Genomic DNA, 16,118 nt, shown 5'->3' with positions numbered 1-16,118 from the left:
GGAGTCAAAGGCAGCAAGAGTGCATTCCACGAAGTCACAGAAAGCCTGGTCATGCTTGAGAACTGTAGATGGGAATTTGGAGAGAAGCCAATTAAACAGTAGTCCTGGGACACCAGACTCAGAGCCACTCAGCTAAAGAAGTTTCAGTTCAGTTGTTCAGTCATGTTTGACTCTTTGCGACCCCATGGACTGCAGCACGGCAGGCTTCCCTGTCCATCGCCAACTCCCAGAGCTTGCTCAAACTCATGTCCATCAAGTCAGTGATGCCATCCAACCATCTCATCCTCTGTCATCTCATCCCCTTCTCCTCCTGCCTTCAGTCTTTCCCAGCATCAGGGTCTTTTCCAATGAAAAGAACTCTTTGCATCAAGTAGCCAGAGAATTGGAGTTTCAGCTTCAGCATCAGTCCTTCCAATGAATATTCAGGACTGATTTCCTTTAGGATGGACTGGTTTGATCTCCTTGCAGTCCAAAGGACTCTCAAGAGTCTTCTCCAACACCACAGTTTAAAAGCATCAATTCTTTGGCACTCAGCTTTCTTTACAGTCCAACTCTCACATCCATACATGACTACTGGAAAAACCATAGCTTTGACTAGATGGACCTTTGTAGGCAAAGTAATGTCTCTGTTTTTTAATATGCTATCTAGATTGGTCATAGTTTTTCTTCCAAGAAGCAAACATCTTTTAATTTCATGGCTGCAGTCACCATCTGCAGTGATTTTGAAGCCCAAGAAGATAAAGTCTCACTGTTTCCATTGTTTCCCCATCTATTTGCTATGAAGTGATGGGACCAGATGCCATGATCTTTGTTTTCTGAATGTTGAGTTTTAAGGCAAATTTTTCACTCTCCTTTTCCACTTTCATCAAGAGGCTCTTTAGTTTCCCTTCACTTTCTGCCATAAGGGTGGTGTCATCTGCATATCTGAGGTTATTGATATTTCTCCTGGCAATCTTGATTCCAGCTTGTGCTTCATGCAGCCCACATTTCGCACTATGTACTCTGCATAGAAGTTAAATACAGCCTTGACTTACTCCTTTCCCAGTTTGGAACAAGTCTGTTGTTCCATGTCCAGTTCTAACTGTTGCTTCTTGACCTGCATACAGATTTCTCAGAGACAGGTAAGGTGGTCTGGCATTCCCATCTCTTTCAGAATTTTCCACAGTTTGTTGTGATCCACACAGTCAAAGGCTTTGGTGTAGTCAATAAAGCAGAGGTAGATGTTTTTCTGGAATTCTTTTGCTTTTTCGATGATCCAGCGGATGTTGGCAATTTGATCTCTGGTTCCTCTGCCTTTTCTAAAACCAGCGTGAACATCTGGAAGTTCATAGTTCACATACTGTTGAAGCCTGGCTTGGAGAATTTTGAGCATTACTTTGCCAGTGTGTGAGATGAGTGCAATTGTGCAGTAGTTTGAACATTCTTTGGGATTGGAATGAAAACTGGGCTTTTCCAGTCCTGTGGCCACTGCTGAGTTTTCCAAATTTGCTGGCATATTGAGTGCAGCACTTTCATAGCATCATCTTTCAGGATTTGAAATAGCTCAACTGGAATTCCATCCCCTCCACTAGCTTTGTTCGTAGTGATGCTTCCTAAGGCCCACTTGACTTCCCATTTCAGGATTCCTAAACTTCTTTAGTTCCTGAAGATTCCTGCTGCTGCAGAACTAAAGTTTAGGAATCAGATTCCAAGCCTCCCTGGGAGGCTACACCGGAGGCCACCAGCAGAGGGCAGGGTCTTGCCCACTGTGCCTTCTGGTCTGCAAGGCGGCGGCGCGGAAGCACTTCCCGGCCGCGGGGCGGGACTTCCGGCGGCGGTCCCAGATCTAGGGGGCGCAGCGGCAAGGAGTTGTCCTTCTAAGCGAGAGTTGTATTTCGAATCTGCACGTGTTCGCCACCGCCTCCGCTGCCAAAATGTTCCAGCTGCTGCGCTGCGTGCCCCGCGTCCTGGGTTCTGCCGTCGCTGGTCTCCGCGCCGCCGCGCCCTCCCTGCCGCTTCTGCAGCCCGCGTCCCGGCCATGCGCCCGGCCCTTCGGGCTGCTCAGCGTGCGCGCGGGGTCGGTACAGCTGCCCGGCCTCCTGAAGCCTCGGGGGCCCTGCGCTTGCGGCTGCGGCTGTAGCGGACTGCACACCGAAGGTGAGACTCATGCACGTGGGCCGGGGGCGTGAGGGGTGTGGGCCTAGGTGGGGCGGGGTGTCAGGGGCTGGGAGGTGTAGACAACCTGAATGGACAGTCCGGAGCCGCTCCTGAGGTCCGGAACATTCTCCCAGTGATGGTCGACCTGATAGTTAAACCCACGCGTAGTAACATTTCCCATCCTCCCCCACCCCTGTTTGACTTTGCGGGGAGATACTGTAAAGTCCTGGAGGCCGGCTTTACCTCAAAATGGAACTTTGCGAAAGCCCAAGGTCGCGGTTAGAAGTAGCGTGGTGATGTTTCTTGGCAAGTGAAAGGATGGTGGCGATTTTTTTTTTGTTTTTTGTTTTTTTTTTGCTTTATTTTGAAACGTCGTGAGAAGTTCATTATTGGGGATCAGTTTCCAGGAATCCATGCTCAGCTTCCCACTGATAGCTTACATTTTTACAGATGAAGGAATTGAGGCTTAATGGATATGAGCTGGGCTAAGTCCACAGAGCCACCATTAATAGAAGTATTAGGAAAAAACAGGCTAAGTCCTGGTCTCTGCTTGTAGTAACGGGGTCATTTTCCATTTTAGACTAATTGGCTCTTTCTGTAACTTATTTCCATTGTAGGAGACAAAGCTTTCGTTGACTTCCTCAGCGATGAGATCAAGGAGGAAAAGAAGATACAGAAATATAAGTCTCTCCCTAAAATGTCAGGAGGTTGGGAATTGGAAGTGAATGGGACGGAAGCCAAATTAGTGCGGAAAGTTGCTGGAGAAAAGTAAGTACCGGGGGCCTATGGAGCCCAGGGGACCACATCCATAAACCTGCAGGACCTGCTGTGAGGTATCCACAACAACTTTTAGTTAAGACAGGTGCTTAACTGACTCCTGGTTTCCCAGAGATGGTATGATTCGTTTGGATAACTTCTTAGGCTCCTTTTCGCTCATTCACTGCACAGTAACGTGTTGTGGCAGTTAACAAGGAGACAGTAAGCTAGTAGCGGGGTTCTCCAGTGGCTTGGCAGTCCAGAACCCACCTGCCAAAGGAGGAGGCGTGAGTCTGAAATGGCAACCCACTCCAGTATTCTTGACTGGAAAATCCAATGGACAGAGGAGCCTGGCAGGTACAGTCCATAGGGTTGCAAAGAGTCAGACACGACTGAGTGACTGAACATCACCCCAGTAGCACTGAAGCCAAGCCACTGGGAGTCTTCTGGACCAGAAGAGGCAGCAGTCACTGAGCCCTTCCTGGTAGTGAGGCTGTGCCTTGCCCACAACTAGACATGCACTGCCAACAGAATCGGATTTACTCTGCTGGGTCTGCTACACTCAGGCTCTGGCTGAGGAAAATAAAGCCCCCGTTCTGTTTACAGTTGAGAAAGCAAGATAATTAACAGGGTGGGGTTGCAGTATAGTTTTTCATTAGAAAAGAGGGACGCTTTTGGCCTGCTTAAGCTGTTTTAAATCCACGGTCCGCTTTGAAGTTGCACATGGGCTGTGAAGCAGCAGGCTGGTGCTTTTGCCTAGTACTGTAGCGTTTTCCCCCTCATAGGTCAATTGTGTGGTCTGTAACGTGACCCAAACCACTCTCCTAGGCGAAGTCATAGGCAGTTTGGGACCGTTATAATGTGCTGCTGAACATAGCTGCATTTCTTTGTCCAGGGGTCAGTTTGGTCCACACTGTCACAGCTTAGACAGATTTTGTGCCTGTACATCAAACCTCTGTCAAGGCGCCAGTTACCGTGGCTTCAGAGGGCAGCATTGTCTGCAACCCAGCAGTGCTCGTTCCAAGTGTCACTCAACTTTCAGTTCAGATTTTGGAATATGACATGTCAGGTGAAGATTCTTGCAAGTTAAAATTGTCATTAGGTGGTGTTTGTGGCCTGCCTTGTCATTTGTTAAACTTCCTACATCTGCTCTGAAGAATAAAACTGTCCAGCATCATATTCTTTTTTTTTTTTTTTTTTTGCCACACTGCTTGTGGGAATCTTAGTTCCCTGACCAGGGATCAAACCCAGGCCATAGCAGTGAACACACCAAGTCCTAACCCCTGGCCCACCAGAGAACTCCCCTATGTGGTGTCCTTTGTGAGGCCTCCCCTTCCTGGGGCCAGGGCTACTCTCCATCCTCAGCTGATGCCACAGCCCTCCAGTGCTCCTTCTCTTCCTCTCAGGCAGATTTTCTTCTAATGGAGGAAGATTTTTAAAGGAGGCTCCTGGGACTTCGTGGTGGTCCAGTGGTTAAAACTCTCCTCTCCCAGTGCAGGGGACCTGGGTTCAATTCCCGATCAGGGAACTAAAATACCACACATAGCAACAAAGGTCACATGCACCTCGCAACCAAGACCCAGCCCAGCCAAGTACATTTTATGTTTTTAAAGGAGGCTTTTGGAACTTTGTGGTGGTCAAAGTGTCTGCTCCCAGCGCAGAGGACCTAGGTTCAATCCCTGGTCAGGGAACTAAGATCTCGCATGTAGCAACTGAGCGATCCCACACATAACAATGGTCATGCGCACCTCGCAACCAAGACCCTGTACAGCCAAGTACATTTATTTTTTTAGAGGAGGCTTCTAGCCCATGCCCACAGCTTCTCAGCCGCTCACCACCACTGGAAGTTGCCCTGGAAAGACAAGAGTGGTGGTGTCAGCTGACTGTGGCTATAAGGTTGACAGAGAGCCCCGGATAGTGGCCTGATGGCAGAAGCAGCTGACACAGAACTGTATTTGGCTGAGGAAATAGTGCTTAATTGACTTCCAGCAGCCAACATATAATAGGCCCACTTCAGACCTGCTGAATCCAACTGTGGGTGCGATGCAGGCAAATCAGATGTAAAGCTGGCTGAGATAGATTGTTTCAACAGCATTTTTAACTGTAGCAAGCCTTAGTACTTACTCAGCTACTCAGTTAAAAAGACATCTTCATTGTGCTTTCTTTGGTTGCCTTTCTAGGATCACTGTCACTTTCAACATTAACAATAGCATCCCACCTGCTTTCGGTGGTGAGGAGGAAGAACCCTCCCAAGGGCAGAAGGCTGAGGAGCAGGAGGTAAGTTTCTAACACTGTAATCAGCCTGTACCCACCTATTTCTGACAGGCTTAGGGAAGGTGCATTGGTTTTTGTTTTGTTTAAATTCTAACACCAGGAGAGAAGGCAAAGGCAGCCATCCTTGGGCCTTTACTTGCAGAGCACCAGAACTGTGTGGCCGCTTTTCTTTCCCAGGGGCCAAGTGTTAATGAATTGTTTTCTGTGGGCTTAAGCGTTATAGTTTGGCCTGTGTTCACCTAACAGGAAGGAATTTAAACTGTCTTAACCCTTCTCATGATCAGGAGATAAATCATTTGGAGTGTTCCACATGAGGAATACATGTCCCGAGTTGGTAATAAACACCAGCCAGGGGCATCAGAGACTTTGGCAAGGCCTCTCCTTAAGTTGCTGCCCTTCTTGGTTGGACCTGGATGGTGTTTAGTCTTCAAACATTTTAGGAAGCTTTGTGCCTGGCCTTGAAACCAGCCAGTATGAGGGCCACAGGTCCCCAGACTTTCTGGCTGGGTGGGCATGGTATTGTCTCATCACCCAGCTCAGCTCCCTAGAGTGCTGGCCCAGCCCCCCTGACAAACACCACCCCCACCCCGTCCCTGAGGTTGGCTGGCTCACTCTCAGAGGGCCTCTGGGCCTCTAGTCAGAGGCACCAGCCTTTGGTCCTGAGCTATAATGAAGATCCCAAAACATCTGGAAAGGGGTTTTGGAGCTTTGAGCCAGCTTTGTAGTGTATAGATGTAGAAACTGACCCAGGAAAATTAACTGGCACCCTAGGTGGGGCTGGAGCTGAGTTCCTAATTCTGAACCTTGTATGTTCTTTAAACAAGCAGGGTGCTAATAGAAGTGAAAGGCTGTACTAAATTATGATACCCTGCCTCCAAAACAGTCCATAACTCTAGAAAGGAATGACAGGATGTACTTGGCCCAGTCTCTGAACGAGTGGGTTATGTGGCTGTAATACTGTGTTAAAGATCCTAGGCTTCTTATTTGGGAACCTCTTAGCATAGTGTCGGAGAAGGCAATGGCACCCCACTCCGGTACTCTTGCCTGGAAAATCGCATGGACAGAGGAGCCTGGTAGGCCGCAGTCCATGGGGTCCCTAAGAGTCAGGCTCAACTGAGTGACTTCACTTTCACTTTTCACTTTCATGCAATGGAGAAGGAAATGGCAACCCACTCCAGTGTTATTGCCTGGAGAATCCCAGGGACGGGGGAGCAAGACTTGTAAGTGGCTAAGTAATATCGTAATAGCAGTGGCCGTCAGACCCCTGAATTGAGACCTTTAGTCCAGACCCCTGCCAACAAACATTTACTGACTTGTTCTTGTTTCCCTAGCCTGAACTGACATCCACTCCCAATTTCGTGGTTGAAGTTACAAAGGATGGCAGCAGCAAGGCCCTTGTGCTGGACTGCCACTACCCAGAAGATGAGGTGTGTAGGGTGGAGAGCTGGCGGTGTGGGGGGGGGGGCCTCCAGGGGGCTTTCCTGGTTCCATCGAGCTGATATTAACATTTTCTGGCTTAGAGCAACGAAGCTGGGAAGATTAGTGGGAGGTGAGGGAACAAGGTTAAAATCTGAGTTTCAAGCTGTAAATAATCCCTTTTCTTCGCCTGAGTCTGGCTTGTCCTGGAAAACCTATTTCCCCAAATACTGTCTCTCTTCAGATTGGACAAGAGGATGACCAGAGTGACATTTTCTCCATCAAGGAAGTGAGTTTTCAGACCACCGGCGAGTCTGACTGGAAGGACACAAATTACACACTCAACACAGATTCCCTGGATTGGGTGAGTGCTAGATAAGGTGGGGAGGGGCCTACCTAATCCAAGGAGAGACAAAGAAGCATCCTAGTAAGTGTCTCAGGTATCTTTTTTTTTTTTTAACTAGTAAATGATCCTCCTTCTAGGGCTTATACGACCACCTAATGGATTTCCTTGCGGACCGAGGGGTGGACAACACTTTTGCTGATGAATTGGTGGAGCTCAGCACAGCCCTGGAGCACCAGGAGTACATTTCTTTCCTTGAAGACCTCAAAGGTTTTGTCAAAAGCCAGTAGAGCAGACAGTGAACACCTTAATTTTATGGCAGGCTTTGGCCAGTGAACAAAACCTAACTCTGAAGCCAGACCCACATGCTTTGAAATGGTTTTTTTTTTTTTAATCCCAATATCATGGAAAATAATTCACTTTTAACTTATTTCTGTTGTCTCTTATTTACCATTCATTTATCCTCTACAAACCCTTTATTTCTGGATTTTTGTATAACATAATGATGGACAATAAAAATCTCCAAGGTGATTTGTCTTTTCTAATTCTATACCCTCCCTTTCAACTTGCATTACAAAACATGAAACAGAGGAAAGTCTGAAATGTTTTAATATTAAATAAGTTATAAATAAAAGGTTTGTATTTACAAGGCCACTTCTCAAGATGGGACTTTCTTCCAACACAGTAGATCATGCATCAAGACTGGGACCGACTCTAGAGGATCACAGCCCAAGTATCACAAGCCTGGATTTAAACAGAAAAAAGTTAGAGTTATTCCAGTCACGAAGATAGTCTCAGCATATGGTTAAAAGTCATCGATAGCAATGACACTTAAGCTGCTCCTTCCACGACCTGGGTGGCCTCTGTCCTTCCCCCCTTCAGGAGATGGTTGGCCTTTTAACTGAAATGACATCACTTTATGCAACTAAGTTCCTCTTTTCTACCAGGGTGGGAATAAAGCCATCCGCTGACCCACTCTCAACTACTGGCTCCCGTGGTAGGCTTACCAGACAGCTCATGAGAAGACACGACTTCTCCTCTGTCCCCTCGGTGACTGAAAATTCTGGCGTGTGGGGACAATGTGCACTGTGCTCATTGACATTGTCTTCTAAACAGGCACGAAGCTTTTGCTCTGTCATCTCCGGAGACTAAAAAACAGACAAGTTAAACTATAACCTAATCTTACTAGCCTCGTAGTCAACAGGCTGAAAAACTGCAGCTCCTCACACCAATCCACAGCTGGCTCCCTATGATGGCTTGATTGCTTGGACCCTTAAAAGCGCTATAACTGTGCTAAGAGGAGCTCTTTAAATGTCCATCTAGCTGCCTCTCCGCATGAACCAGTGCGCTTCCACTCCTGCCGTAAACCACTAACTGCTGCTTATCGTGCCAGGAACACTCGGCTGAGACTGGAGCCTCCCTGTGTTTCTGCCTCTACCAGCCAAGTGTATGCTTCCCCGGAACCAGCAAGCTCCCATATCTGCTACTGAACTTGCTACTGTAACTGAGCGATTTAATTACATACTATATAAACCAATGAAATAATAAGAATACAAAGTTTCATTTTTGTGATAGTAAGTGGAATGTTTAGGAAACAAAAAGATGCTTTAAAAAAAAGAATTAGGTAAAAGAGTAAAAGACGGGGAGGAAAAATCCTAAAGTGTACACAGCTTCTCGATGCTTTATAGCAACACAAGACTTTAAGAGAATTTTATAAAAAACAACCTCAGCTCTCCAGTCAACAGAGTCTCTGGCTCAAAGACTGGCAAGTAAACATGTATGTTTGAAACTTACTATAAAATGTGTCATTTGTATAATTCACCACTTTAATCAACTGGCAGACTTTTGGTCAACATGTCAGATCAGATACAGGAGTTTCCAGTACTAAACCAGGCTCTCTTCCTAGACCTAAGTGCCTCACAAATGGCTTGTGCAGAGGGGCCGGGAAGACCCTGGTTTATGGAGCTTGCCAATTCCATGGTGTCTCATATTGCCACTGTGACCAATTTCAAGCTACCAGTGTGTGAACTGGACGTGAAGCTGGGACAAGCTGTGCACGCTACTGGCGTTGTTTAAGAAAGTAGGTACCTGTGGGAAGAGGTAACACAAGACCTGTGAGGAACACTCACATGCGACTGGATGTACAGGCCACACTGACACACGACCAGTCCGCTTGCTACCCTCAGGTTGTACCTGGAAGCAGAATTGGGGTCCCAGAGCATCACAGCTAGCAGACCCGTATCCCCTCACCTTCCCAGACCACAGTGTTGGGAGTCCCACTCACCTTGGAGTGGGGGGTGGGAACGAACAGTGCTGAAAAGGTTGTGAAAACTCTTACTTTGTACACACGGGACAGATGAGGGGGTTTGCTTCCCACTCAGCAAGCACGACACTGAGACACTGTTCGTCAAACTGCAAGCTCTTCTCGTACTCACTGACGATGGACTGTTCTGCAAGGCAAAGGAGAGCTGGAGGGGCACCGTGCATCACCTCAGACGCCCTGTCCCGAGTGCCAGAAGATTCATTTTCAAAGGCTTCATCCACACAAGAGGAAAATGAAGGTAAAACCACACTACAATCGCTAAATATTCACTGCTGTGTCAGGCCTCATCTTACTGGATCCTTCCCCTCCTGTCTGTCTGCTTCCTTTTGAAGTGATGAGGCCACAGGAGGGGAGCTGAAAAAATGTCAGGCAGCTGAAGAAAGCTGACAAAGGCACGTATTTCTGATGCCAGGGCCCCCTGGATAAGTCTAAGGCGATCTGTTCCCCATTGTCCCCAGACTCAGTCCGTGTTCAGAATGTGTGTTCATCCACTCAGCAGATATGTAAAAAGGCTTAGTACTTGGGAGGCCTAGGTAAATACAAAGATGAAAAAGGCTGATCCCTGCTTCTGATGAGCTCACTGTCTAGACTTCAGAGTAGGGCTCAGCAGACCACAGGCCGTATCCTAGCCACCTTCCATTTTTAAAGTTATAATGGAACAGCCATTCTCCTTTGGTTGATGAATGGGCTCTAACGGTTCTCCCACTACAATAGCCGAACTGAGTAGTAGCAACAGGCTAAACATTTACAACCTGGCTCCTAAGGGAGAGTTTGCCAACCCCAATTCCAGAGGGTTCCTTATGACTGAGTAAGGCAGAACACAGCAAATTCTTATCACTTGGGATTTTTAAATTAAATACACCCCAAAAGAAATATTTAGTGAGTCCTTTCACTGAGATAGGTTTTACAGGTGAGAGTAAAGAGAAAATAAAAAAAAAAATTTCAAGGAATCTACAGTTTAACTGGAGTCAACACAGCAATCATAACAACTAACTCCCACAGCACTTATTTTGTGTTAAATGCTATGGTAAGTCCTTTACATATATATTAATCTTCACTATAAGTCTTACTTTAAAGATGAAGAAACTGAGGCACAAGGAGAGCCCAGCGCCACACAAGTTGAAGTGAAGCTGAGAAGTGAACTTTAGCCATCTGGGCCAAGAGTTCATGCTCTTGCATCCTCAAGATAAAAGCAATTATTTATCGAAAGCCTTCTTATATACCAGGCACCGCTCTAAGTCTTCAACACATGTTATTTAAGGCTACAAATAAACTACAGAGGCAGTCTGTCATCTCTTTAACAAATGACAAAAACTGAGCCTCATCAAGACAGGCCTGTGTGAAATAAATGACTTAGTTATATGAAGTACTAAATTAAGCACTCTGTGGCGGCTCTCTGATGCTACAGGAAGGGAACGGTCACAAGACCCTGGGGAGTCAGTAAGGAACAGATGGGAGAGAAGGTACTGAAGTTAGGCAGCACAGGAGGCCTGATCATGTGCTCTCCTGTAAGAGGACAAGGTTACTATTAATCCACTAACAGAGAAGTACTGTTGGGTTGAATAGACACAGGAACCAGATTCACAAAATCAATTTTACTTTCCAACTCCACCGCCAGCTATGCAGCCTGTAAGACACCACTGTCTCCTCATACTACCTCATAGGGGCATCATAAGGACAGAACAGTAGAAGGAGAGGTCTGAGCACAAGGCCTGACAAGTGAAGACTCCTCTGTTACTGGGACAGCCAAGTACAGCCAAGACTTTAAAGTAAGAACAAGAGACCCCTGAATACGTGACTAAAGATGGAAACAAAGGAGTTAAAAACATTCTGTTTAGAAATGAGGTCAACATTAGAGCAGGTAGAGATACAGGCAGGAAGAACTATTCCTAGACGTCACCTTGATCAATCAGCTCCTGTTGGATTTCCTCCAGCACAGCCAGGTCCATCGGCTCCTCCAACTGCAAGAGAAAGTGGGGTCATCAGAGATTTGAAGTTACAATCAACTGACAAGACCCACATGATTCACACTTGGAGACTGGCTTGAAAAACCCAGATTCAACTGAAGAAATCAACCCAGTCCTTCTGTAGAATGTGCTGACAGTGCAGTAACGTGGCCATGCTGAGAAAGCATCCACAAATGATTCACCCAGCCAGTGACAAAACAACGGCACCAAAGTTGCGGGAGGCAGTATAGGGTAGCAGCTAAGTGTATGGTTCTCCCAAAAAGCTGTGTGACCACTAGAAAGTTTCTAATCACCATCAGCCTCATTTTGGGCCTCTGTAACGTGGACATAAAACTCACCCGAGAGGGTTACTGTAAACACTAATTGTGATTATGTAACTCGAACACATAGCAGGTACCAAATCAGGCCTGTTTATTACAGAGAGCCTTGATGTTTTCAGAACAGTTTCCCACATGTTTCTTATACTGTCCTCACAGTACTAACAACATCATCAATTTTACAAATGTGAAAACTAAAGCTCAAAGAGGCAGAATTAAGAGGCAATAGCAAAACCAAGACCAGAATTCCAGAACTACTGAGACTTCCCTGGTGGTCCAGTGGCTAAGACTGTGTGCTCCCAACACAGGGGGCCCCGGTTCCATCCCTGATCAGGGAACTAGATCCCACATGCTGCACCTAAAAGAACCTGCGTACTGCAAGAAAGACTGAAGATCCCGTGTGCTGCAGCTGCACAGCCAAATAAATATTAAAAAAAAAAAAAAGAATTCCAGAACTACCGAGTTCCAATCCAGTGCTTTTCCTGATACATGGTAAATGGTTTCCTGTCCACACCCAGTTCCCAACCCTGGCTGAGATTAGAATCAGAAAGTTCCTGGAGACCTTTTTTAAAAAGAGAGATCACTAGCTCAGGCCTACTGAATCAAAAGTTCCAGGGGTGGAGCCATGGAGTGAAATTTCTCTGCGTTGAGTTTTGTAAGTGACTATGATGTGAAGAACTGACTCATTGGAAAAGACCCTAGTGCTGGGATAAGATTGAAGGCAGGAGGAGAAGGGGGAGACAGAGGATGAGATGGTTGCATGGCGTCACCAACTCAATGGACATGGGTTTGAGCAAGCTCCAGGAGTTGGTGATGGCCAGGGAAGCCTGGCGTGCTGCAGTCCATGGGGTCGCAAAGAGTTGGACACAACCGAACGACTGAACTGAACTGATGATACAGTGACGCAGCAGGTTGAGAGTCTAGAATTTATGGACCATCAATTGATCTAGAAGAGTCTAATGTTACAGGTAGAAGAACTTGGGTCAGAGGCCATTAGAGTCCTGATTGGGGGCTGGAAGGTGACTGGATTTAGAGAAGTTGGGGAGACAGGAAGAGAGGACACTACCATTCACGGTGCTAAAGGAACATATCCAGCTGACCTGAGCCCAGGCCTGTGGCCAGCTCTCCACCAACTGCAAAGCATTCCACTCTTCTTCCATCACCTCCTGCACTAGAAGGGTGTTCTGAGCGCCTCCTGACATACTGCCTCCAGCCTGGCGGTATTTGCTCAGGAGCCTGTCCCGGCTGTTTCTCATTCTCTCCAGGCATCCCTTGGAAAGAGGAGAAAGATGAGAGAGGGGAAAAAAAAAAAAAAAAAAAACCTCAGATTAGCTGTTAAAACACTAAAGGAAATTTATAGACATGCAATTTAAACTCTATCCCTAACTATTGTTATTTTGGCACTTTCCTCTCCAGTCCTTACCCATATGTCAACGGGTACAATTACAATGCTTGGGTCACGTATTTCCAGATCAACATACTTCGCAGTCTATCTTCAATGCCAGCCTTCTGAATGGCTGGTGATATTAGCACAGCATCCACTGTGCTATCAAGACAGTTAGGTTGCTTCCAAATTTTTGCTACTCTAGATATGGCTTTGGTAGTCACCTTCTTAAACAGTTCTCAGCTTCAGGCAATCTTTTCCCCTAGCGGCCACATGGCAATGCCTGGAGACATTTTTGGTTGTTACAGCTCTAGTTGTAGAGGCCAGGGAAGCTGTTAAACACTGTACAATCCCAGAACTGCCCCCCACTCCACAATGAAGAACTATCTTCTTCAAACTGTGGACAGCCAAGGTTGAGAAATCCTGCTGTCAACAGTCATTTCTAGCATCAGATTATTTTCCTGGGATATATCCACTACACTAAATTCCAGGAAAGACAGGCGACAGCATTTACAGGAACCAGACTGAGTTCAGGATAGGTCAGTGCTGACTGTAAGCTACAATTCTGCTAGACTTAGTAACAGAGACACAGAAGAAACAGTTTGGAATGGAATGAGAAATCATTTCCGGAATAAAAAATACTATCTAATTATTCTATTTCTCTTTGGAATAGACATAACGCCTCTCTAGATTGCGGTGAGTATACAAGGTGCCTCTCTGGTGCCCACCGACCCGACAAGAGCAGGTGTAGAGGTGCAGTCACGGCCACATTTCACGCTGAAAACACCCGAGTCCAAAACGAAGGCTTCCTGGGACCGGGCCGGTCCAGGCTAGTGCCACACCCAGGGGTCCAGAAGCTCCAGAAAGTGTCCGGACGGTGGCCGGGGTCGGACCTACAGGCAGGAGATCCACCTGCATCGACTCTTGCTTCACCCGGCCGGGCGGAGGGAAGTTACGGAGGAGAGCGGTTCCTGAGACGGACTAGGGGAGTGACGACAACCCGGCCAAGGCTTCCCAAATCTCACACTCACCTGCCTGAAAGCCTCCTTCCAAGGCGGCGAGCCCATCAGTTTATACAGCGAGCGGTGCCGAGACCCCGGCCTCTCTGCCATCTCGTTTTCGCGGGAGTAGTCGCCAGAAAGCCCCAACACCAACGGGGCACAGGATCCTGGGAGTTGTAGTTCATGGGTTCCGACCGCGCCAGGTCCCGGGGAATTCTGGGAAACGTTTTCCTATCGGCGGGTCACACACGGAGACTGATTTGGGCAACCTCAGGATGGGGGACTGAAGTAGTGACATTTGTGAAGTCTATCCAACCTAGATTGAAGGAGGTAAGTCTTGAAGGAAGATTTTATTTTTTGAGGGAAGTTTTTAGATGTCTAGCTTTATCCAGGTGGAGATGTCCAATAAGCAATTAGATACGCAGATCTCAGTTTTCACCCACGCCCTTTCCGCCCCGTACTAGACTTCCCGTAACCCAGAAGCTTCAACTCAGGTTCTGGCCTGTTGACTTTCTCCTCCCGCCCCTTTGGCTTCAGAATAGGCTTGACTGGTGATTGGCTTTCCTTTGGCGATGACGCTGTCTGATGGGCTGCCCTCACCTTTGCCCTGCCCCAATCCTGTCTCGTGCTTCCGGCCTGCCTGCTCGATGATTGGCCGAAGCAGTGGACGGCTGGAAGCAGATTGGCTGCGCTCAGCGGCGAGGCCGCACAGAGCTGTGGGTTCAAGATGGCGGGCGCCGAAGGAGGCCCGGGCGACGGTGAGCTGTGGCAGACCTGGTTGCCCAACCACGCCGTGTTCTTGCGGCTCCGAGAGGGACTGAAAAACCAGAGCTCAGCCGAAACTGAGAAGCCAGCTTCATCATTGCCTTCGTCGGCGCCGCTGCCTCCTCAGTTGCTGACGAGAAACCTGGTCTTGGGCCTCGGCGGAGAACTCTTTCTATGGGACCCAGAAGACAGCTCCTTCTTGGTCGTGCGCCTTCGGGGCCCCAGCGGCGTTGGTGAGGAGCCGTCCCTCTCCCAGTACCAGGTACGGCCAGGCCGAATTGGGAAACGACCCTTAGCTAGCGTTTTCGTCCCCTTCGCATTCTGGCTATTTTTCGACTGTTGGGTGGGAGGGTGCTATGCGAGCGTAAGCAGACGTCTTTTTTGGGGCTGCCCAGCAGCTAGTGGAGAAGTCTCCTTTTCATTCGCTCTACCACGGCCGCCGAACCTTTGGAAGCCTCTCTTCCCGTATTTCATTCCTTCCACAAATGTTAATTGACTCTGACATCGCGCCGGACACTGTTACAGGAACGTATGCGCTCAAGGTGCTTAAGTTTTCTGGGTCTGAGAGGAAGGGAAGGAGCGTGGAGTCACAGTAAAGTATCAGTGGTGCAGGTGCTCTGAAGAGTAACAGCGGGGATACGGGGCTTGAGAGCGTGGGTGCATTCGCTGTTTTTAGGAGGTGGACCCTGAGAAATCGGTGTCACGGCGTCACTGCATAAAATAAGAGGGCCAATCCTACCTTTCTCTTGGGGTGGTTGTGAGCCTCAAGTCAGGTCGTCTATTCCAAAGCACCAGGTTTTCTCCCTGACATAGAGGCGGAATCCTCTGGAAATTAGGTTGAAAGGGATGTTGGCTTGTCTTGGAGAAACCAGCAGCATGTGAAAGTCGGTGTAATCAGAGAGTGTTAGACTTCTTGTGATTAAACATTCCTTTATGGAAGAGTTTACTTATAACAAGCCGATTCTTGTCATAGATTACAAAATAAGAAAACTTGGCACCCATTCTAACCTATGGCAGCTGTTGTGTGCTGGTTGAACCTTGTCGATGAGAAATGATTTGAATAAGGTGCTAGCAACGTTTCTGCAGTTTTGAAAACAGGTCACGAGCCTACTGTCTGCTAACTTTAAAATTTCAGTTTTTTTTAAATATAGGTTTTTTTTTAATTTATTTTTATTTTTGGTTGTGCTGGGTTTTCATTGCTGTCTGTGCTTTCTCTAGTTGCAGAGAGTGGGGGCTGCTGCTTATTTCCGTGGCTTCACTTGTGGAGCAGGGGCTCTAGGGCACGTGGGCTTCAGCAGTTCTGGTGCACAGGCTTAGTTGCTCCAAGGCATATGGAATCTTCCCGGGCCAGGGAAGGAATCCGTGTCCCCTGCCTTGGCAGGCGGATTCTTAACCACTGTACCCACTAAGGAAGTCCTAAAATTTAAGTTAAGAGT

The 16,118-nt window shown here is 47.5% G+C and overlaps 3 protein-coding genes across 5 annotated transcripts in view; 2 read left to right on the top strand and 1 right to left on the bottom strand.

Moving 5' to 3' along the window:
- Window positions 1-1,791: 1,791 nt before the first annotated feature.
- LOC120866132 (complement C1q binding protein) lies at window positions 1,792-7,513 on the top strand. Its single transcript, XM_040243673.1, has 6 exons — window positions 1,792-2,136; window positions 2,754-2,904; window positions 5,073-5,169; window positions 6,498-6,593; window positions 6,827-6,946; window positions 7,066-7,513. Exons 1-6 carry the CDS (start codon window positions 1,914-1,916, stop codon window positions 7,213-7,215), a joined length of 837 nt encoding a protein of 278 aa, XP_040099607.1. The 5' UTR covers window positions 1,792-1,913; the 3' UTR covers window positions 7,216-7,513.
- A 4-nt stretch (window positions 7,514-7,517) lies between these two features.
- Window positions 7,518-14,446, bottom strand: RPAIN (RPA interacting protein). 2 transcript variants are annotated; one of them, XR_005721597.1, is made up of 7 exons: window positions 13,948-14,133; window positions 12,633-12,803; window positions 11,149-11,209; window positions 9,210-9,375; window positions 9,055-9,118; window positions 7,933-8,073; window positions 7,518-7,669 (listed from the first exon to the last, which is right to left on the bottom strand). XR_005721597.1 is itself a non-coding variant. In XM_040243674.1 (7 exons), the coding sequence occupies exons 1-7, from the start codon at window positions 14,026-14,028 to the stop codon at window positions 7,640-7,642; spliced, it is 660 nt and encodes a 219-aa protein (XP_040099608.1). In that variant the 5' UTR covers window positions 14,029-14,446; the 3' UTR covers window positions 7,518-7,639. The 2 variants fall into 2 exon arrangements, 1 of the variants encoding a protein (XP_040099608.1); XM_040243674.1 differs by having other exon boundaries at window positions 9,264-9,375; window positions 13,948-14,446.
- Window positions 14,170-16,118, top strand: part of NUP88 (nucleoporin 88) — a 22,158-nt gene continuing 20,209 nt past the window's right edge. Inside the window, exons 1-2 of one of the 2 annotated variants that reach the window (XM_040243672.1) lie at window positions 14,170-14,247; window positions 14,455-14,944. In XM_040243672.1, coding sequence (XP_040099606.1) covers window positions 14,645-14,944 — 300 coding nt within the window. In that variant the 5' untranslated portion in view covers window positions 14,170-14,247; window positions 14,455-14,644. The remainder of the gene's footprint in view (window positions 14,248-14,454; window positions 14,945-16,118) is intronic. The other variant, XM_040243671.1, reaches the window with a different exon arrangement.

This window comes from Oryx dammah, unplaced genomic scaffold (genome assembly GCF_014754425.2).
Source record: "Oryx dammah isolate SB20612 unplaced genomic scaffold, SCBI_Odam_1.1 HiC_scaffold_8, whole genome shotgun sequence".
NCBI lineage: Eukaryota > Metazoa > Chordata > Mammalia > Artiodactyla > Bovidae > Oryx > Oryx dammah.
The sequence above is the reverse complement of the archived record's forward strand: the minus strand, read 5'-3'. Positions and strand labels throughout refer to the sequence as shown.

Coding starts and splice junctions, on each gene's coding strand:
- LOC120866132 (XM_040243673.1), top strand. CDS start 1,914: ATGTTCCAGCTGCTGCGCTGCGTGCCCCGCGTCCTGGGTTCTGCCGTC. Junction 2,137..2,753: donor TAGCGGACTGCACACCGAAG/GTGAGACTCATG, acceptor TTTCCATTGTAG/GAGACAAAGCTTTCGTTGAC. Junction 6,947..7,065: donor ACACAGATTCCCTGGATTGG/GTGAGTGCTAGA, acceptor TCCTCCTTCTAG/GGCTTATACGACCACCTAAT.
- RPAIN (XM_040243674.1), bottom strand. CDS start 14,028: ATGGCAGAGAGGCCGGGGTCTCGGCACCGCTCGCTGTATAAACTGATG. Junction 9,376..11,148: donor ACAGGAGCTGATTGATCAAG/GTGACGTCTAGG, acceptor TTTGCCTTGCAG/AACAGTCCATCGTCAGTGAG. Junction 8,074..9,054: donor GCCTGTACATCCAGTCGCAT/GTGAGTGTTCCT, acceptor TCTGTTTTTTAG/TCTCCGGAGATGACAGAGCA.